Source organism: Mustelus asterias, chromosome 6, assembly GCF_964213995.1.
Source record: "Mustelus asterias chromosome 6, sMusAst1.hap1.1, whole genome shotgun sequence".
Classification (NCBI taxonomy): domain Eukaryota; kingdom Metazoa; phylum Chordata; class Chondrichthyes; order Carcharhiniformes; family Triakidae; genus Mustelus; species Mustelus asterias.
The window spans coordinates 95,337,912-95,361,786 of NC_135806.1; the positions used below are offsets into that span (position 1 = coordinate 95,337,912).

Sequence of the window (23,875 nt, forward strand, 5' to 3'; positions counted from 1 at the left end):
GCGTAACTCCCATCAGAGTCTTTTTCCCTTTGCAATTCTTCAGCTCTACACACACAGGTTCTATGCCATCCGACCGACTTTAATTAGACCCCACCTGCTCTAATTAGACAAAAATTCCATCTCCATATCAAAAGCTCGCCCCCACTTTAACCAGTTTCCCACTGGTGGCGGTTTTCTGCACCAAAAACAGACCCGCTCTGTTTCCCAGCTCCACGGAAAATTCAGCCCATGGACTGTGCATGTTTTGGGACACACTTTAAGGATGATACATGGATCTGCAGAGTATAATAGGTTGGTATGCCATGCATTAATGAAAACAATATGTTTTAGCGTTATGCGAATTTAGGGTTTCAGAGATTGAATGGGCAACCAGTGTTTCATGAGGCCTGATCTTTTCCACTGAAGTTTAGAGAACGATAATTCACGTCCTTATTGAAGACTTGCTTCCTATTCTCACTGTCACATTTACTTTGTTCTGAATTAAAAATCTTGGCAATGTTTTCCAAGTCAATGGAATATAATAACTGGGCAGTGAAAGATTGCCTGCAGATGCATGACAAGTCCATTTTGAATTGCTGGTGTTGACTAGTTTCACCCCATTTGTTAATGCCCTTGGAAAACTTGAATATGTTCATGTATTTGAATCCTTTGGCCCTCTTTCTGTACCTTGGCTGCTGGAGGGTCAGATTTGTGGTATTCTTCTGCTTTCTCATTTTAGATCTCGATGACCTGGATTTTATTGTAACTGCCTTTAATGCTTATCATGAGTTTTCTCGAAGATGCAGTGGCTCACTATTGAGATGATCCGCTCTATTACAGAAAACAGATACAAAAAGCTGTTCAATGTTGTTTGTTTCACTTGATCTTAATTTAGTCACCGTATTGAACCATCAAAAATATTTGGCTGATATTGTGTCACTTTTGTTACTGTCATGTTTAAAATGGCAAGATCCTACATGCACTATTTCTGTCTTTACACTTATTAAGATATGCCGTTTACCAAATGTTGCATTGCAAATGCAATCTGGCTTCAAGATCAGATTCCAAACAAACATATTCTCTATACGGAATGTGCAGATGTCCAGCAGCAAAGATTAGAGATAAGAAATCATTCAGTGAGTAAAAAAGTAGTTGTTAGCTTTGAATTCGCCAATGGATTTTTTAATGGTGTGAGTGCTCAGGTGGCAGGACCAGAAGTGCATGTGACTTCCACTCATGAGCAGGATGGCATCCAGACAGGCAATCATTATTTATTCCCTGTAATCCAGCAACATCAGTCTGGCTGTGTGAGTGGATACCTTGAGACAAGAGATAGGACCTTCTAATCTCCCCCCACTCTCCGAAGATAACAACTACTCAACTGGTACTCCTCCCTTAGCCACCTCTAACCTTCTCTATGAGCCTCAAACCTCACTCCAGCTCCCTTGCCTTGCCATTATTGATCATTGAGCTACCCACCATCACCATTGCTCAAATCTCATTCATCCTTGAAATGCCTCTGGTGTTTTCCTCCATTACACTTGACCTGCCAACCACTATCATTGAACCAACCATCACCATTGAACCTCCCTTCATCACCTTTGGCATGTTCTCTGTTACCCTTGACTTTCAGGACCTCACCATTGACCTTTCCTCTATAACCCTGTATCCCCCCCACAATCATGCTTGACCTCCCATCTGTAAATGTTGACCTTGCCTGTGTAGTCCAGCTTGCCCCCACTATCCCACCTCAAGCTCTCATAGGTCAGCCACCCACCCTTCCTCCCTGGGTCAGTAATGCCTCAAACCCTATTGCGTTACGCCTTCCCAATCTCAAGTTTAAATATCTTCACTGGACCTGGAAAAGACATTTCCCAGACTTGATCATCCGCTTTGAATTGTGTGGTAATTATAAGCTTGATTTGACTTATAGATTTATTTCATTTGGATGTTGTTTGGGAATGGAAAGTCTTAAGAAGTTCAGATGTTTCTTGGAATAAGGAGTAATTTCTACACAAAATATGTGTGTGTTTAGTAATTCATATATTTAATTGTCTTAGAGTATCATAGTCCTATTCATGTGTATTTGTCTTTTTAATTTATTAAATAGTCTATAGTAATTATTACACGACCACTGGGCTGGTTATTCTCACTGGGGTTTCACGTGACTCCTCACACTATTCCAAAAGCAAAACTGAACACCACCAAGAACCAGTGTTTCAAGTTGAGACACCCTTATAGATAACATCCACATGGTTCGTGACAGAGTCTAGCACATCAATGCAAAAGATATGGCCAAAGCATTTGCTATAATCTTCAGCCAGAAGTGTCGAGTGGATGATCCATCTTGGCCTCCTCCGGGGGTTCCCAGCATCACAGATGCCAATCTTCAGACAATTCAATCCACTCTGTGATATCAAGAAATGGCTAAAAACACTTGATACTGCAAAGGCTATGGGCCCTGACAATATTCTGGCAATAGTACTAAAGACTTCTGCTCCAGAACTTGCTGCTCCGCTAGCCAAGATGTTCCAGTTCAGGTATAACACTGGCACCTACCTAGCAATGTAGAAACTTGCTGTGGTGAACCATAGTTGGTTACCACTATGAGTACTGAACCATAGATGGTTAGCACTATGGGTACTTGTAGATATGTTACTGTTGTCACTGTTGGGGTTAGGGTTGGGCTGTTCTACCTGTTGATATTGTTCTGTGGTACACTCCAGTTGGCTCCGCCTACCTGGAGGAGTATAAAGGTCCCTGCACTGCCTGGTGACCCTTTAGTCTGGGATTGTATTGTATATAGTGTGCTCCATTCTTGTTAGTAATAAAAGCCTTTATTTCCCGGGTATAATCTAGCCTCCCGAGTGATTTAATCGCGCATCACTTGCCCAGGTATGTCCTGTCTGCAAGAAACAGGACAAATCCATCTTGGCCAATTACCGCTCCATCAGTCTACTCTCGATCATCACAAAATTGGTGGAAGGAGTCTTCAACAGTGCTATCAATCAGCACTCGCTTAGCAATAACCTGCTCACTTGCGCTCAGTTTAGGATCTGCCAGGACCACTTAGCTCCTGACCTCATTACTGCCTTGGTTCAAGTAAGGGCCAAAGAGCTGAACTCCAGAGTTGAGGTGAGAATGACTGCCTTTAACGTCAAGGAATATTTGACTGAATGTGGCATAAAGGAGACCTGGTAAAACTGGAGTCAATGGGAATCGGGGGAAATTTCTCCTATGGATGGAGTCATAGCTAGCACAAAGGAAAATGGTTGTGGTTGTTGGAGGTCAGTCATCTCAGCTCCAAAACATCACTACAGGTTCCTCAGGGTAGTGCTCTTGGCCCAACTATCCGCAGTATTTTGCGTTAATTTACCAAAACAGATTTTCTGATCAGCATTACAACATTGGCTACACTTCTTAATTGGTTGTCAAATGTTTTGAGATGTCCTGAGGTCATGAAAGTTGCTATATAAAAAGAAGTCTTTCTTATTCATTTGCTCACACTACTCTTCGATTGCATAGAAACTAGAAGCAGGAGTAGGCCATTCGGCCCTTCGAGCTTACTCCGCCATTCATTTTGATCATGGCTGATCATCAAATTCAATATCCTGATTCCCCCTTCCTCCCATATCCTTTGATCCCTTTAGCCCCAAGGGCTATAGAAACATAGAACATAGAAACATAGAAATGGCTATATCTAATTTATTCTTGAAATCAGACAACATCATGGCCTCAACTACATTCTGTTCTAGTGAATTCCATACATTCGCCACCCCCTGGGTAAAAAAATTGCTCTTCACCTCAGTTCTAAAAGATTTACTCCTTATCCTCAAACTATGACCCCCTAGTTCTGGACTCCCCCACCATTGGGAACATTCTTTCTGAATCTACGCTGTCTAACCCTGTTAGAATTTTATAAGTTTCCATGAGATCCCCTCTCACTCTTCTAAACTCCAGTCTTTCCTCATACTACAGACCTGCCATCTCAAGAATCAGCCTAGTAAACCTTTGCCATACTCCCTCTATAGTAAGGACATCCTCCGATAAGGACACCAAAACTACATACAATACCCCAGGTGTGGCCTCATCAATGCCCTATATAATTGCAGCAAAACATCCCTATCCCTATACTCAAATACTCTTTGGTTAGGAAAGGGAGATTTGTCCATGCTTCCTGAACTTGTTCTTTATCTAACTAACTTGTTGGCAGCGCACGTATGAGCAGATGTCAGGACGTGAGGACAGGATTAGACTCAGCCAAGATTTTGTTGGGTTGAATATACTCACCATTAAAGCTCACAGATAAATAGGGACCGCTTGGCCAAGGTACCAAGAAGTCATTGCCACTCCCACCTTTATCCCAGTAAAGTAATAAATAGTAAGCTTCAATAGACAAGGGTGCAGAGAAATTTGGCAAGCAAATAAAAAAGTACTTTTCACAGTATTAGAGAATTGTTACAGCACATTAAGAGTGTATTCAGCTGGTCACTTCTGTAGCTCTCCAAAGAAGTATTTTACCCAGAGCTACTGCCTTCTCCCGATTAGCTCTTAACATTTTTCCTTTTCAGATAACAATTCAATACTCTTCTGAATGCCTTAATTGAACAGGCCTCTACCAAAATCTCACGTAATGTATTCCAGATCCTAACTATTCGCTGGTAAAAATGCTTTTTTCTCATGTCTCGATTGTTTCTTTTGCCAATTACCTTAAATCTGTGTTCGGTCATTCTTGATCATTCAGCCAATGGGAAGATTTTTTCCCTGTCTACTCTGAGAACCTTCATGATTTTGATTATCTCGATCAAATCTCCTCTCAACCTGTTCTTCTCCAAGGAAAACAGTCCCAACTTCTCTAATCTAGCCACATAACTGCAGTTCCATATCCCTGGAACCATTCTCGCAAATCTTTTCTGAACTATTTCTATTGCCTTCACATTTTTCCTTAGGCATAGCACCCAAAACTGGACGCAATACTCCAGTTGAGTCCGAACCAGTATTCCATACAAATTTATCATAACTTCCTTGCTTTTATATCGTACACACCTGTTAATAAAGACAAGGATTCTGTATGCTTTATCAACCATTCTGTCAACTTGTCCTGTCATCCCCTTCAATGATTTATACACAGATGCAGACTGTCCCTGTGCAACTGTGTCCATTTTAGAATTATACCCTTTGTTTTGTATTGTTTTTCCTCATTCTTGCTATTAAAATGAATCACATTTAATACGGTTAGCGGGTTTGACGATCCATTCACCGGCCCCCTGCCGTTCACCCGCCTCTCCAGTGGGAAATGCATCTTATGGGCTTTGGTCCTGCTAATGACAAGTGTGGGCCTGGTGTGCTGGATCCTGAGGGTGACACCACAGCAAAGAAGGGCCTGCCACCCCCCGCCCCCCCTCCCCCCACCCCCCAAACACACACACACACACACACACACAACTCCCCTTGTCCTGCTGGGATGGATGGGTAGTCCATTTCGGAAGAATTCCACCTGGGGTCTCCGGCACAGCAGATTGGGATTGGCTGGACGACCTCAGAGGAACATCCTAGGTGGATAGCTTTGGGTATCCAGCTGATGGTCCTTCTCTCTCTGGCTACATGAGGGTCCCCGCCTGTCTCCTTGAGGAGAAAGAACACTTGGAGCGAGGTCGACCTGCCTCCTCACCTCTTGTCTAACCATTGATGGATTCCACCCATGCTTAGAGTGATGGAATGCAGGTTCAAGCGTAAATCTGGCAAAACCTATTGGACTAAGTCTCCAAGATAGCCATCGCTGCCTTTCCTATGGAGAACCCAAGGTGCTCACATGTCTGAGCTGTGCCATCAGACAGAATGCGGATGGACTCCACCATCCTTCGCTCTGGTCTGTTGATTGCAACTCTCTCATAACTCTGCCTGAGGTCCTGCCACCTGTCACTGCATTTCCAGCACTTTAGAGTTGGCTGTTTCCAGAAGCTCATCATCTGATTCAGACTCAGCATCCTCCTCTGAGGTGATCTGGGGTTGATGGTCTGGCCAGACCTCTGTCTGAGCCTGCTGGTGCCTATAGGAAAAATAAGATTGATTTAGTACATATGCAGCCAGAATACAACATTGCATATCACTCATTGTGAAATCAGGATGTGATCAACTCATGAAGAGCTCATTCGTACTGCCTTGCTGGGAGAGGCCAATCTTGCCATCACCACAAGAGCAAACCCTGGCCTCTTCTCTCATGCCAACTCAGTGGCATCCTCCTCAAACTGGATATCAGCTTTCCGTCCTCCAGTCTAGGATCTCTCCCTCCTGTTGTGGGCAAGCTTTGTCCACATGAAGACAAATGGATGGAATGACGTGAGAAGGGATAGAGAAGAGATTGGGAAGCATGCCTACCTGCTCTGAGTGTGCTGAGCCCTCCCCAGTAAGGGCTGAGGATGCTGTTTGTGCAGCATGATAGAAAAGATTCTGGTGATGTTATAGTGTCCGTTAGACATTCAGTGCTGATGTCTCTCCCACTAATACTATGTGAGATCCTTGAGTGTAATCCTTTGAGTGCATGCTGCCATTATGAAAGTGTGAGATTGGAGTATGCAGAAGGTTGATTCACCAGGATGAGTTGGTGAATCTCCGGGAACCATCCTTTGGGAAAAGGACATCTTGGGGTTGGCAGACACCTTGAATTAGAGTCTCAAGGGAATCATGGCTGAACTTCTGGGCGACAAGCTTCTTTGTCCTGTGGGCCATCTCAGGGTTGCTCGAGAACACAGCTGAGCTGCAGAGAGTGAATATGTGTGTTTGGTGGTACTTAAATATGGCTCCAGGACCTTCGACCCCATTAGCTGTTGGCGGGGTGGACAAAGCAGTGCCTGTTCCATCATGTGATTCAGAGAGCTGCCCACCAATGGATAAATAATGAGCTTCCAGGCATAAAATCAGGCACCTAGAGCGGGATTTTACAGCCTTGCTCGGGCGAGATCGTAAATCCCGCCCAAGGCCAACGGAGATTTCTGTTCTGGAAACCGGTTCCCAGAACGGAAATCTCCGGATGGTAGGTTTTTGGCCCTAGTGTTTGCATCTATAGTCTCTGGAAGAAAGTATTTTGTGATTTTGGTACTCACTTTCTTTTCAACATATGCCCAATAATATTGTTTTAAATTTACTGCTGAGACCTTCCTGCATCCCTCAAACATTTGTATGAATAATATAGAAAAGCCACACATTTCCTGAGTTGCTATAATAATTTTTCCAATTTCACTGATATTTGCAATAGCAGAGCCGCATAGATTACTGTGACTTAAAATACTGAACAATTACTGAAGTGAGATAGCTAATGGTGATACTGATTAAGGTGTGAATCTATCTTCATTTGCTTTAAGTTGAATTTCCAGATTGTGTGCTAAAGTGCAAATAGCATCTTTCTTTCAAGAGATATGGAATGGCTTGATAATACAAGCATGAACTCGCCCGTCACTGGGAAGCGAGCTAATTGGGTGACTCTGTAGATTCACTTCTTGCAGTGATTAAACAAGTAGTGATTGCTTTCACCATTTTGTGAATTGACTCTGTTAACCAACTTGTGATAAACTGCAAGTCTCTTAAATGTGAGATAAAGTATGCGATAAAGCATGCAATCTCATACAGTCAAAGAGCTTGAAGAATGGGGAAAAGTGGGCTTTTAAAATATCTCACATAAGGTGAATTATTTTGTATTAATCTTCCATGCTGCTTACTTAACTAACTCTTTTCACCTCTGTCAATAAAATTAGCATTAATAGATGGCGTATTTTGTAATGACGTGCTGTTGCACAGCTGCCTTGTGAAAGGATTGACAGACAATACATTTATTTGCTTGAAAGGTGCCATTACATCATCCATATAGAATAAAGTGAAAGGAATGGTATTTGTTAAGAATGTATATTGTTAGTATTATTTTTAATACATGTAGAACATCTATCCTTTTAACAATGTGGTGAAGAATAAATGAACAAGGTTAGGTTGGCCTAAAAGTTATCAGGAGCTTGTGTGTGTTTCATACTGATGAATGTTTTTGGGCACATTACGATGTGATCTTAAAAATGCTGATTCTAACAGTATTAAGCCTGTGAGTAATCTTAATGTGCAGCATTCACTGAAATTGCTCTGAGGTTTCTGGCACATTAATACTAATTTTACTGGCAAAGGTGAAGGCAATTGCTTCAGCAGTTCTCCACAGCAATATTTCATCTCATTTATGTGTGTCTTTGTAAAACAAAAAGTTCTATTGAGTAATGAGTGACTAATGCAGCTTATGTTCCAGTTCATGTTCAGTAATAAATGACAATAGAATAATAAATGTCTGGCAGTGAGTTACAAGGCAGTAATTTAGTCAGGTAGTTCTGGCAATGTTACCAGCTGTAAGGTCAAAAGTTCATGAAGGTGGCATCTGCATGAAGGTAGAAATATCATGATAGTGGTGTGACATTCTGAGTGGTATTACAATCTTTTATTGATTTTGAGGGACATTGGATTAACAGAAAATAAACATATTTTACATTATGTATTAATGATGGTTTAGATGTGTAGAGAATTTAAATTACTTTATACAGTTGATGTTAAGTCTGATGTGTATGTTAATTTAGAGAATATTACCTTCTGAACTCCAAAGTTGAATTTGAACCTTAAGTAGTCTCACAACACCAGGTTAAAGTCCAACAGGTTTATTTGGTAGCACGAGCTTTCAGAGCGCTGCTCCTTCCTCACCTGATGAAGGAGCAGCGCTCCGAAACTCATGCTACCAAATAAACCTGTTGGACTTTAACCTGGTATTGTGAGACTTCTTACTATGCCCACCCCAGTCCAATGCTGGCATCTCCACATCTTTGATATGGAGTATGCAGAGGGACAGAAAGGAAGCAATGTCTGAAGCATTGACGATAACCTCTAAAAATCGACACAAGAATTGCAATGTGAGATTAACCTGCTTTCAATGCAGGTGGCAATTTTGTGCTACCTGTTAATTTGCACAGTTGCTGTTTGCAGCCAATGCTAAACATGCAATGTATGGTTGTATGACTCAGCCCAAATTCATTCACAGCTCACACTACTTAAAGCCAAACTGTACCTCTTAAAGCGGAGGTGCATTCTGACCTGAAAAGGTGCTGCAACTGTTTGTGGAAGAGAATCTGAGCAGGATTAAGAGTGAATTGGAACATAATGACACCAATAGCATTGATGTTTCCATATGATAGTACTTTTGATATAGAAAAACAATTAATCTGTTTGAAAAAAAATTCTCAATCATGTTAAAACAAAAATAAAATCGCTCTACCATTAGAGTCCCTGTACCCTGTTCCTTAAAGTGACGTTTATTTTGGAATAGACAGCTAAAAAGTAAACATAAAATTACAAAATAATTCATAGAAATCATAGAAACCCTACAGTGCAGAAAGAGGCCATTTGGCCCATCAAGTCTGCACCAACCACAATCCCACCCATGCCCTACCCCCATATCCCTACATATTTACCCGCTAATCCCTCTAACCCAAGCATCTCAGGACACTAAGGGGCAATTTTAGCTTGGCCAATCAACCTAACCCACACATCTTTGGACTGGGGGAGGAAACCGGAGCACCCGGAGGAAACCCACGCAGACACAAGGAGCATGTGCAAATTCCACACAGACAGTGACCCAAGCCGGGAATTGAACCCAGGTCCCTGGAGCTGTGAAGCAGCAGTGCTAACCACTGTGCTACCGTGCCGCCATACAAATATTGTAAACATATTTTTAAATGTACTGTTTACATATACTGAATCCTCATCACAAAGCTTGATCACCTATCCTCTTATTAGCAGTAAGTTTAGTGCATGTTCGCAGTTCTTTAGTATGCAGTTTTCAGAATCCTGGTGCAGGAGATTCATTGATGTTATAACCAGGACACAGGCCAATCCACTTGACACCAATCTACATATTCCTATCCTCACAGCTATGAAATAAAATTTAATTGTATTGAAGGGTTAATTTGTTTAAACCAAATATTTGCTGTGAGCTCACTAATTCCAAATATATTCAAATTATGGAATGTTAATTGCATTCAAATTAAGAATAAAATAAACAACCTACCTCATGGGATTTGTTTTCCAGAAAAATTATGGGGCCCCAGGAAGCTGAAAAGTTTAAACCTCTCATTCTTGTCATGGCAACTAAATTCCAGCTATGCTAAATAAATTGTGATGTGGAGATGCTGGCGTTGGACTGGGGTGAACACAGTAAGAGTTATAACAACACCAGGTTAAAGTCCAACAGGTTTATTTGGTAGCAAATGCCATTAGTTTTCAGAGCGCTGCTCCTTCGTCAGATGGAGTGGATATCTGCTCTCAAACAGGGCATACAGAGACACAAAATCAAGTTACAGAATACTGATTAGAATGCAAATCTCTACAGCCAACCAGGTCTTAAAGATACAGACAATGTGAGTGGAGGGAGCATTAAGTACAGGTTAAAGAGACTTAGAGGAGGTGAAACCATAGGCTGTCAATCAGGATTAGAGGCTGTCTACATTGCAGTCAGGATCAATGGGGTACTTGAGGTGCAGTCAGCTGTGAAGGGAGATCAAAATATACACAGGTGGTTGGGGATAGACATCCATTGATCAGACAGCTGAATCTTTTACGAGGTACTGCACATTGAACTTGTTACAGATCAAATGCGACAAGTGCAATGGAAAGGTTTTCAATGATTTCTGCTTGCTGGGAAGTCTCAGCAATAGTAAATCAAAGCTGTGTGCATACACTGGGGCTGAGTGCACAGCTGTACAGTCTGGAACCACTTCCCCCACCCCCCAAACCAGATCTCTTCTCTGTCAGAAGACTTCAAAGGGGTCTGATTTCACCTGCAGCTTCTGAGAGAAAGAAAGGAAAATCTATGCTGCAGAATGGAGTGCTGCAGTGATTTAAAATTCTGCCAGATGACAGGAGGACATGATGGTTAAAGTTACCAGACCACCTCAGAATTTGTACAGCTGACAGGAACGCTGATATTGATCACAGGGCTATCTGAACTCACCATGCCGGAGTGATCTTAAGATCTGCCAGGGATAGAAGGGACAGTCCAGCCACAACATCCCCATCCCGGGGGAGAGTGGCAAAGTCAAATGGACCTACCCCCTTGAGTGGGTGAGGAGGATGCCCCTCTTTGGTGAGGGTTTGGTGGTGCTCCCGTGGTCAATGGTGGAAGTTTGGTGGGGGGGGGGGCACCATTTCATTCTTTAGGGGGAGGGGAGCCTATTTCTCAGCGTGGAGATTGGCGAGCCATTTAAAAATGATGGCCCAGTCTCAGAAAGCGAGGTTGGCCAGGAGGTTGCTCAAAATGATCTTTTTAGCATCTTTCAGGAGGATGAATCACACCTGAAAGACACTGCCAACGCCAGAGGGATACACTCCCATTTCCCCAACAGTGTGGGCATTTAGCCTCAAAATGGGAGAATTCTGTCCTTCATCAAACAGGCCATAAAAAAAATCAACTAATCACCCAAGTGTATTCATTCAATGCCTGTTTTACATGTGGCTAACCTAATACACCTACATGGTGCTACCTCCAATCACTGCAACATGGTTCCTGCAAAGCTGCTGACTTTCAGTGAGGTGACTATAGATGGCCTTGCAGGGTTACCTCATGCATTTCTTGGATGTCGAGTGCTGCACCTCCGTATGGACAATCTGTCTGACAGGCAGCAGCAAGAAATAACACTGGTGAGAGAATAAATACCAGAATTGGTACAAGAGTACAGCAGGTTCCTGCTCCTTGGAGCTACTGCCACTCCCCCAAGGTGGCACCTTAACAATGCTAGTAGTCTGTTGGACAACAGATTGCTGGACTACTGTGAGAGCCTGCAAACCCCTTTTAGTGTTGGTATCGCTGGCATGATGGCAGCATTCTGATTGTCCATGGCAACAAACTGAGCTTGCATAATTCAGTCTGAGCTTCCATGGCTGCACTTCTTAGGACACTGCATCTTGGTCCTCGGGGCCACACTCATGGCATTGTCATCATCAATCCCTGCTCCCATTGCCTTCGCTGTGTTGGTATGGAGAGCCTCTGGTCCCCTGTGTATGGAGGGCTTTTACTTCATGTCCACAGCCAAGTGCTGCATTGGAGAACCTTGGACCTCACTCTGCCACATCTTGTGTCTTTCCTGGTTCAAACTCACTAGAATGACTTCCAGAACCTGCCCCAGTCAAAATGCACCTCCCCTTTATGAGATGCAGGCTGGTGTTAACTATTACAGACTAGCTTGACTTTGTGACAACCTCTCATGATGCACTCAACAGTGCATTTTACACTGGCTGCAAGTTGCAGTGAAGTAAAAGAGCAAGCAGTCAAAGGTTTGTGTGTAACCTGCAACCGAGTGAACAGGCGTGGATTAATCATACATCACAATCCCTGCTCCTGTTTTTGGAGCCGATCCAATTTTGCCCCAATATTCGTTAAATCATTAACCCATTTGCTCAGGTTACTAATCTCTACATAAATGTTTTCCTCATTTTTAAAAAAATATTTAATTTTAAGCAGTTGGAATGACAGGCATTTTTGGTGCGATGATTACTAAAACCTGTTAGTAAAAGAAAATACAATCATTAAAATGAAATGTAATTTAAGCAGCTGTCAAATATACCCACTCTATATTAGGCTGATGATTATTTCCAGAAACTTCCTATTGTAGCCAGAAAGTGAATCTATTTACCAGCCATCTTGGAATCGAAAGGAAACACCCGTTGTGCTTCAGACTGTATTAGTGAGGGCCACAGTTGTTCAAAGTTGTCTTATGAATTCTATTTGCTAACAGAGCTGCTGAAGAGAAACAAGCAGGGCTCTTCATTGTCTAGATTATTTTTCCTATAAGCCTTCAGCACAGGAAATAGAAAACAGCTAATGGTTTGTGGGGCATGTGGAATTGGTTTAAGTAAAGCCGAACTCTGATCCCACTGATCGCCTCCTCTTTCCTGTGCTATTTTGTCTATGGTTTGTGCAGAAAATGTCAACAAATTTCTCCAGAGTTCTGCTGAAATTTTGAATAACTTTACACAGGCCTAATTCAAAACAGATGCACTTGTAAGAAGAATGCAGGCTTGTCTTGTATTTCTAATACACTTGTAAAAAGAAACAGCCTCAGGTTCCTACAATGTGGTTTCCTATTTATCTTTGAATATTGTCAGTTTGAACATTTTCTCAAAGATTCACCACAAAGATTATAGAAAGTGAAAATAAGCACCAGAGCTTGCTCATGTTTTCCCATGAATATTTATTCCAGCAGATGAGTGCCGTATTCTGCAATATTCTACCCTTGGTGCTAGAGGAGAGCAAGACCACAAAAGTAGCTTACATATTTACTGGCAATGTTTGAATTAGTGGAAGAGTTTTCACACTTAATTTTTAGCCATTGTTACAACAGCAACTATTGTGTATTACAAATGAATTTCCTTCCTTACTAAGAGCAAGGACCATATTAGTTAATAAAGCATTAAAGGAAGCTGCATTATTTATCTGCATTTTAAGTTGATGCGACATTACTTTTGTAATTTCAGTAATTGCCAATATGTATAACTGCAACAAAGTAAATCATTTCATCAGTAATTAATGACCTAAAGTGTACCAGTTGCCAATCGGAGTAAAATTTCTCTTCATTGAAAATCGGAGATTGACTATGTTCTGTGGAGTTAATCAATCACTAACAAAGTCAAATTTTCTGAAATCAGATCTTTCAAACCATTTATTTCCCATGATTTCATTAGTAAGTAATTCATTAAGCAATGCTCCCCCTTTTACGGGAAAAGAAATGTCAGCCCTATATTGTTTCTTAACCAATGCATCTTGTTATTTTTTTAACTTTCTTTTCACTGCAATGACTTAGGCATTAGAATTACACAGATACATGTTTTACCTCTTCTAACAAAATCATTTAAAACTCAAACTTAATCAGTTTAAGAAAGAAAGTAAGGTTCAAATTGGTGCTCCTAATTTATGTAAAGGCTCTGAATAGCAAAAGTAAAGTATAACTTGCTATTTCACTGAAGGTTAAACAGACAAAAGCAGATACAGGGTTGCAATGATTTACAAAAGGACTTAAATCAATCGTGCAACTTGAGGGTGTAGGGGCACAGGTAAAATTAATGTTCACATTGTAGTATGTAAAGTAGTGCACATTGGTCAAAAGGCATGTGTCCTAATTATATAATGAATGAAATTTAATTAGCAGAAGGAGACTTAAAAAGGAACTGGAATTAACAGAAAAAAGTCATTTTCAGGACATTGGTTTCTGATTGTTATTCCGTTTAAAGGTACAGAGGTTAGTATTAGCATTAAAGATGATTGAAAAATTTATCCCTCAAACTCCACGTTAATACAATGAAGGTATGCATGCTTAGAACAATAGAGTGTAATCTTTAAGATGCATTGATTAATCTGCACTTGGATGTTTTGGTTTGATTCAGTTAAGGGCAGGCGTAACTATGGTATAATATAATGAAAGAAATATAATGAAGATAAATAAATTGGATGCTATTTTACCCATTTTTGAGCACCAAAGTGAGAAACAATATTGTGAGGCTATGCCCCATGCTTCAACGAAGCCTAAAGTACTTCCAAACCTATTTTGGCCAGACGATGTTCAGGTGTTCCTCAAGGCTTTGGACTCTTGCATATGGGAATGAAGGGACTAATACCTGCTTCTGTATCCCTTTCCTTAGTCAGCACTGAGAGGGTCATGCACCAAGCATGCTCCATGCAGGTTTTCCTGCAGCCATCAGCAAATTTATGTATACTTACCTTCAACTGGAGCTCGGAGGACCAGAAAACTCTCAGTCCCCAGAGTTTACCTGAAGGCCACTGCCAATGAGGCAATGAGACCAACAAGAACAGCCTTAGAAAGCACAACAGGTGCTCACAGTTGACTGGAAAACATGTTGATGAAACGTGATGCATTATTTTAAGGAACCTTGAGTCTCCAGCTTCTGTCTGAGCTCCTATTATCAGATCTGGAAATAAGCTTGATTTAATTTCTAAAATATTAACCTCAAATTAAACCACAAGTGGGTGCAGCAGACAAAAATTCATGAAAAATAAATTTAAAACAGATATTGGCAGAAATTATTTGCTCAAATAATGATAAAAGTTTTGAAAAATCTGTGCGGTTGAAGCAAAAGCATTAGGGGCATCAGAGAACAGACAGCTGCTGTAATGGAAGAATGGGCAAGAGAAGGACTTTGATGAGCTGAACCTTTTGAACCTTTTTCCTATCCTTGGTTTTTCCTATGTTCTAGATTACACCATTTAACACCATTTTAATTAGATTTTCAAACAGTGGTATGTTTTTCATGAAAAAAGGAGATTAGTGAGGGCACTGGGGTAAGAACCTTGAAATTTTATTAGCTTTTTACTACACTAAACCCACAAAAATGAAGATTTAAAGTCTGCATCACGTTTTACCGTGCGTGGGAGGATGGATAATAATTCAAATGGACCAGCAATCTTTGCCTGCAATTTTGTCAGTTTTTGGCTTTTTGCAGAGCTAAGTGGAATCAAATGATGCAAAAATGACTGCTTTGCAAGAGTTACAGCACCAATAGACCAAAAATGAATTTAACAGCCAATTGTCAAGCTCTTTTAATAGTTGGCACTCTGCCTCATTCATTTTTGTACATAAGTAACAAAAGGGAGATGTTAACAAAAGGGAGATGTTAACAGATGTAATATACACCACATTAAAAAAGCAAACCATATTTCAGATTCTCCTACCAACTGTAGTAACATGAATTTGTTTTTGCATTGGAGGATTTCATTGTGTTTGGTATCACAAATAGTGAATTTTATCAACATGTTGGGTGGAACTTTCTAGCCCCCCACCCCTATCCCCCATGGTGGATATAATGGCAGGCAGGAGTGGGGGAGCAGACAACATTGTGGGAGCTGAAATATTGGTTTCCCACAGAGGTGGAGGCAGCTTGCTGATGGGTTTGCCCTGTTGTCTTGGATGACTGTGGCAGCCATATTTTGAAGACCTGATGCCTGGACTACATTTGGTATTCACTGAGGTGTGTGCCTCAGTGCTTGTAGAGGGTGCAGGTTAATGCTGTGACACCTCGACAGACGCACTTTCTTTCTCCTCAATGTCCTCGGTCCTCTGTGGGCTGGAGGAACTGCTGGACACAGTCTTCTCTTGCTCACTTGCTCTCTTCCTGCTGGCACCTGTAACTAAAGGAGCAGGGAGTGAGTGATTGCATGAGTTGCCTCCAACATGGAGGAACACATAACCCATGAGCTTCTAGGTGAATACATTATGCATGGCTCCTGACTGGATTGAGGCCGTTTGCTGACCTGTCCATCTGCACAGGCTACATCTGGCTCCTCCCTGCCAGCTGGATTCCCTGCTCCTCGAACTCAGTAAGGTTCTTGAGGTCAGGTCGGGCCTCTCCCATCTTCTCTCTCTCTCTCTCCTGCCTCAACTTTTCCTGTGCAAAGAGAGAAGATGGAGTTGAAAACAATTGGGTTTCATCCATCTTTCTCATGCTTCCAATCTTACAAATAACCCATTGGATTGTGCACCATTTGGTTGTTTGTCCACAAGGGTTCTGGGATATCACTCTCTAGAGAGGAGAGACCATGCAGATAGGATAAGGCTGACAGAAGCATTTCATTCACAGTGTTTGCTCGTTGTCTCAATGTTTAATCCCCTCCCTCCCTCCACCCTCACTACTTCCCAGACAGCATGTGAGCTGTCATTGTGACAGGTTGCTTCTCCATCTGCAGGCTAGATGGCCTGTACTGGGGCTATGAGGGATAAATTTATCAGATTGAGTAGCTCTTTTATGCTTGTGTTGCAAGGATGGTGCTACAAGAGCCATGTCCAGCTCCCTCTTGATCATATCTAACAAAATAGAGACCCTGGGCACTGACTTCCCTGCAGACTTCCTCCCATGCAGGGCTGGTCTGATGGCTCCAGCCTCCTCATTCTATCCTTCAAGTAGATGAGGCCCCTACTGGCACCCACTGCCTTGGGCAACATTTTCAGGTATGCGTCACTGAATCTGAGGGCTGGAGCTCCCTGTGATTGGCAAGCCACATCCTCCTTCAACAGTTGAAGGCTGGGCACCTTTTAACCATGGTGCTCCAATATGATGGCGGGGAAAGCACCGTGCAACCCACTCCACCGCATGGGAAACCCAAGACAGTATGAAATAAGCAGTTTTTCTTTTGACAATTGACTTTGCTATGGGGTTAACATTCTGTTATATTTGATGACCAAATGTCCAATCAAAAATGTTGTTTATTTTCAAGATATATTCCTTAAAAATCAAAATAATCACAAGCAGTTTTGTATTGTAGTATGTGTTGCATCCCAATACAATAAAGTGCATGATTTAACATGTCCTTTTCTGTTAGGACACTGAAAGGAAAAGCTTGTTGGATAAATTGAATGCCCTCCAGGAAGTGGGGGTAGCTGTCCAGAATGGCCTGGATGAAGTCGCTTGCCTTTATGAAAGAATAAAAAAGTGAGTCCTGCTGCCCTATTTGTCTGTTTCTGTGATTGTCCTCACATTTCTTCCTGAGAAAAGTGCAAATTGCTACACGTTTGGTCGGAAGCACCAGTTGAGGATGATGAATGATCAGGTTCTGTCATCAGTTGCCTTTCCACATGCCAGCCTTTACAATGAAGACTTGCAGTTCTCATTCTTGTGTAATTCATCTTTCCTATAAATGGCTTTTGGCTTTCGAAGTAGAGAGTGGAATTTGTCCTTTATCTTAGAGGTAGAGGATGTTTTTTTTAAAGAAATGTGGAAAAAGACAAAGAACAGTACAATAATAATACAATAATTGTTAGCAGGACATGAACAAAATTTATTTGCTGTCAAATTTATAAAAAAGAATGCATAAGGCTTACTAGAACTGTCATAACAAAAGACTTATAGCAAAAGGTTTATAGAATTTGAAACAGTTTAACTGTTTTATTTTTTCAATTTATTCAGAGAGCTTTTGAATATTTTATGCCTACTAAAAAGGCTTCACTTCATTTATCCAAAGTTTTTTTTTTGGCAATTTTGCTGATATAACCAAATTAAATAAGTAGAATGCTATAAGAGGAAAATATTGTAATTATAACTGTTTTGCATAATGAAAATGTATCTGTGCAATTATACTTAGAGCGGATAATGACGACAAAGCAAGTTTCCAAAATATATTGGGCAGAATTTGCTGAAAACATAATGGTTTCTGACACAGTTATTAATGTGTGTATGAGCCAGCAACTTGTGGCAAGGAAAAGACACCACAGGTTGCTGGCCAATCTGCATTGCTCCAATGTTTGCTTCACGAAAATGGCATCTCCCCCTTAACCTCCAAGTGAGTTTCATAAAGTTGCTGCATTTGCCCATTATTTACTCCTTAAATTCACCACAGAAAGTTAAGTATACTTACCTGACAGGGGTGAATCATAATCACCTACAGGAGTGCATTTTTGGATAAGAGTGTCAGATCAATCCCATGATCAGGTGCACTACCTTTTCTTGTCAGCTTGGATCTTGTATGTCTCTCTTGTGGGGACCATGAATTGGATTCAATTTGAATTGTTTTTTGGAGCTAGCAAGGAGATGGATTAGGAGTTTGCCCAGTACACTCAGCGCATTGGCTTTGCAACTTTAAGAATGGAGTGACCTTTTTTTAAAAAAGTTAAGTATATAATTAACAACATAATTACTCTTTAAGACTTAATAGTTATTAATGACTACCTGTCAACTACAGCATGGCGGCACAGTGGTTAGCTCTGCTGCCTCACAGTGTCAGGGGCCCAGGTTCAATTTTGGCCTTGGGTGACTGCCTGTGTGGAGGAAGAGGACTGAGGAGAATGTGCAAACTCCAGTCTCTCTGTACCTGATTTGACGTTGCATTCACCCACTTTAATTCACCCTCCTTCTCTGTACTTCCTCTCTTTATTTCTCAATACTTTAATCTCATTGAGTTAGGTGGTACAATGTTTATTATATTGGTCATCAGCTTCTCAAATGCTCAGTTTCTTTGCCTTTATAGTTTCACACTTGCAGAAATTTTGTGGGTTTTTAAAAAATGTTAACCATACAGGAACATGGCTTAATGAACAATACCCTACCCCAGTAAAATGTGGGCAATGCTTTCCCATATGTTCTACCTGTAATTTAGAAGAAAGAATACAGTAAGTCGTACAAATATCTATTGTACCAAAGCAGAAAGTGCTGGAAAATCTCAATGTGTCTGACAGCATCTGTGGGGAGAGAATAGAGCCAACGTTTCGAGTCTCCGTGAACCTTCATCAGAGATTCTAGCATCCGCAGTATTTTGCTTTTATCCAAATATCTATTATACCTTGCAATTGCATTACAGACCTTTTTGTGTGAATGCCCAAAATAACTACCATTGGATGGATATGTTGGGGGGCAAGATTTTCCCTATGGGCTTCTGAACTCTGCTGTCAGGCATAAATGGGGATCAAAAGCCTGTATGTGGAGGAAATAGTCGCTGAATTTTCCCCCAAGTTGCAAACTAATGACCAGAGTGATCGGGGGGGGGTCGTGATTGGGGAAGCTTGCCATCTGATTGAGGATGGTGGGCTCCATTGGCTGAAATGCCAATCCGAGGTCTTTTGACTTGAAAACAGCAACAGGGTGCTATGGAAGATAGGTGAAAATTCTGAAGTGCCTTCTTTCCAACTTTACTAAATAAAAAATGCAGCTAGGCTAACACTGTTGAGGGGGGTATGGGTGGGGAGAGCAGAATCCCACTACATGGCAACTTGCAGCTGCTGCTGCATTCAGGCAAGCAGGGAGGGTTGTAAGATGCACCTGGAGCTCTGAACACCTCCCTCTCCCCCAATTAGGAAACCGTCTTTGGGCAACTAAACCACCACCTTGGGAATGGAAAACTTTGTGCAGAAACACACCTTTGAGTATGTCCATCAGACAGTGGTCTGCACATGAGGTCCTCCAGGCCCTACAGGAGAAAGAGCTAATGGATCTGAGCAGAAGTTATTTGACAGTATGTCTCATCACCAGAGCTTTCAAGCAAGAACCAATCCATAGTTTGGCTGATGGTGAGAAGGGCACTCCCCATCAGATACTTTGTGTGCGGCCAATGTCTCTGAAACGGCTGTGGTGGGAAAGAGGCCATCGCACAGCTCCTTCTGGAATGTGAATTTGCAAAGAAGGTCTGGAATTAGATGTAGCTGTTTTTGTCGAGATTCATGCCAAGCAGCGCCATGACACAAGTCTCTGCGCTCTATGGGCTGTTCCCAGGGATGCACATCGAGTCAAACATCAACTGCTGCTGGAGGATCATCAACTTGGTGAAAGATGCTCTTTGTTCTGCACAAAACATGCCAGCAGCAGCACCTCCTTACTACGTCGCCTGTTTGGGAGGACTACCAATCTCACACTCCACAGGGCTTTGGCACAGGGTGAGCATGCTGGTCCCCCCAAGTTTGATGGCATGAACAGACACTGTGGAGACTCTGTGGGTGAACAAAGTCACATTTAATGCAAAACATTGAATACAATGGTGACCTTTCTTTCTAATGCCGATATTCGCCCATGCCCACCACCTGTCCAGGGTTTCTTAAGCTTCTTCATCCTCATGCTATGTCTAGGTCTACCCCCAGGATCCACAGTTGAGGGTCAGGTGGCCTGCGGGCTTCCACGCTCTGTTGCCTGAGATGACCTTGGCAGGCATTCCCTGGGGGACTGGGATCTGAAGGTTCTAGGGCTGCTTTTCAACAGCACAAATGTTTGACTGCTGCCCCCCTTGGTGTCAGGGGCTAGAGGTGTGTGACTCACAGGGATAGGGGTGTCTGAGGGGCTGGAACCGCCCAGGATGGAGGACCTTGGGCTATATCCCTGTCGATCCTCTTCCATTTGGCGTCCCGGGGTCTCTATGCTCCTCCATGGGATGGAGGGTCAGCTGGAGTGAGATCCTGAAGCAAGGCCATCCTCTGGTGCTGTCACTCATGGATTCCCACCAGTGACTACACCATGCAGTCAAAGCCTGACACCATGGAGATCACACACTCAGACAAGGAGGTCATGAGCTGAGCTGAGCCATGGTGCAGACATCCCCTGCCATGTAGTTCTCATCCTTCGCCAAGGTCTCCACTTCAGATGCCTTGTGGTGTTGGCCTTGTTGCACTGAAGTGACGGCACCATCTCCTTTGCAGCTTTAGCAGCTGTGAGATGACCGAACCCATTAGCGCATCATCATTAAGGGGCTCAGCAGAGCTCTAGACTCCGGCAACCCTCCAAGTGCCAGTTCCCTGGGATGTTCCTACCTCCGCCTGTTGTGAATCTTCAGCTGAGGTGCTCACCAGTGAGTGACCCAGAAGTCTGCCTATTTAGTGATCTGAGGTATGAATATCTGCACTGGTGCCAGGTGCGGATGACAACTGTGACACTTCTTCAAGGGTGGGGTTGGAGAAGTTCCCCTCAGAGCTGCAGGAGTCCAGTGGGTCCACTGGTCAGCCTGCAAAAGACGGCAGATTGCATCAGTGCATTACAGGGGGTACAGAAGGAAAATTGATTGCTCACTTGGGGCGGCACAGTAGCACAGTGATTAGCACTGCTGTCTCACAGCTCCAGAGACCCAGGTTCAATTCCGGCCTTGGGTCACTGTCTGTGTGGAGTTTGCACATTCTCCCCGTGTCTATGTGGGTTTCCTCCGGGTGCTCCAGCTTCCTCCCACACTCCAAAGATGTGCGGGTTAGGTTGATTGGCCATGCTAAATTGCCCCTTAGTATCAAGGGGACTAGCAGGGTATATGTGGGGTTAAGTAGATAGGGCCTGGGTGGGATTGATGTTGGTGCAGGCTCAATGGGCCGAATAGCCACCTTCTGCAGTGTAGGGAATCTATGATTGTGACTTGAGGAATGACAGCTTATGTTTCAAGGGTTCTCAGAATTCTTTGCTGCCCCCACTTCACCAGCAGTGCAGGCATAGTCTTCTTCCTCCCTGGCCAGCCCTGAGGGGCTCGCTCCTCAAAAAGCGTGAGGGTTCCTAGCTCCATCATTACTCCAGATGGTTGCGCCCGCTCACACTTGTTGTGATTGAGTTTGTCCTGTAATGACACAGATAGGGAGAGTGTAGGTGTGAGTGTTGACATTTAACTTGGTGATCAGGTGTGGGGTTTTAAGTGAGAGCTGGAGTGTGAGGAGCATAACAGTTACTGGGGGAACATAGTGATTGTGGGAGCGGGGTCGGGGGGGGGGGGGGGCACCTGGTTTGGGGGTGTGAGGGGTGACTGAGGGGGCCCATATAGAGACTGGGAGTGATTCACTTACCCTGGGGTGAGCAAAGAAAATCACTCATCACTCATCTTCTTCCGACATTGCTGCCCTGTCCTCTTCTCTAATGCACTTGCACTCGCCAGGGCTGCCACTGCATCCCAGGCAGGAGTTGTCATCCTGCTCGGAGGCCGACTCCTGGAGTGAGCTGTTTATATGCGTTTATATGGAGCTCCCCAGTGCTTGCAGCAGTTAAGTTGTTGCGCAGTGAGCGAATAGATGGAACATGCTGTAAGTGTGGTGTGATACTCGTGGGCATAAATATTATTACTGATGAGGCATAAGATTCAGTCTGAAAACAGGCTGGCACTGTCAGTGGAAAATACTCAGTTTTCCGCGCTGGAACTAACACTCCTACCATTTCTTGGTAAGATTTCGCCAACTGGGCAATTCCAGTCATCCTACTTCAATTGGCCTTGTTGCTCTTACTGAGCCTGATTAACACATTAAATCAGATGGTAGCCTCACCACCCTCATCCTGAATCCACAAAAATGGTGCAGGGGCAGGAAGGAGCCAGAAAACCAGCACACAGGCCACAGCATTATTTTAACCGCAACTCCTCCCACCTCTATATCCGTCCCCAATAGGGACTACAGATGCAGCCTTGGTCTCACCTTAACTCGCATGAAATTGTTGTCGTAATATCATGTTTAACTGCAGTCACTCATTGTATGTAACTAATTGCTTTTGGTAACAATTATTTCTCATTTCTATGAAAGTACCTTCAACTGGACAGTTAATTTCCTGAGTTGGATGGCTGTTTTTGTCCTGACTGCCTGCACCACAGTCCTTTATTTTATTCCACTAAGATACATTCTCCTTGTCTGGGGTAAGTCAAACTTTCTACATTATATCATACACATTTCTTCAAAGGATTAATTCTGATACTAGTTTTTGATGCTAATTGTTAAGGAGCTGCTTATTAACTGTGACTCTTGTAATGTGAAACAACTCTCCATGTCTAGAAATAGCAGACACAATTATATGGATGTTTGCCCTTTTAATGGTGTTGAAACGGAAGGTACTAATATGTTCTTCCTCTAATAAGCAGGAAATAATAAATGACAAGGACATTAACCTCTGGACTGTCAACCCATCTAGGAAATTGCCTTTGTTTAATATAGTTTGCTAAAAGTTTCCACATAATATTTTGTTGAATATACAGTTTTGTGTATGTAGTGCATAGATTAATTCCTGGTATTGGTATAGTAACAGTCCCTGATATCAATTACCTTAACATTTCGCTTGATTGTGATACTTATTATTATTTTAATGTTTAACCATATCTGAACCATACTTAGCATATCGATAGTAAAATAAAAATACACTGTATTTTTTTATATATCAAGGAATAGGCATCAAACTGGAAATAGAACTGCATTTATATAACCAATTTCACATCCTCAGATCTTTTTAAACTGCTCGTGAATTCTCGTCATTCAAAAGCAATTTTGCACACACATAGATCCCCCAACAACAACTGAAATTAATGATTAGTTATCCATTTTCTAGTGTTGGCTGTGAAATGAATGTTGCCCACATCATTGGGAGAACTCTCTGCTCTACTTTGAAAAATTGCATTCGA

At 42.4% G+C, this 23,875-nt stretch overlaps 1 protein-coding gene across 4 annotated transcripts in view; it reads left to right on the forward strand.

Annotated features, from left to right (window-relative positions):
• The window catches only part of mctp1a (multiple C2 domains, transmembrane 1a), a 599,923-nt gene that overhangs the window by 557,160 nt on the left and 18,888 nt on the right, over positions 1 to 23,875 (forward strand). For all 4 annotated transcript variants that reach the window (XM_078214774.1, XM_078214777.1, XM_078214776.1 and 1 more), the window contains 2 exons: positions 17,378 to 17,487; positions 23,010 to 23,119. In XM_078214774.1, the coding sequence (XP_078070900.1) occupies positions 17,378 to 17,487; positions 23,010 to 23,119 (220 nt within the window). The remainder of the gene's footprint in view (positions 1 to 17,377; positions 17,488 to 23,009; positions 23,120 to 23,875) is intronic.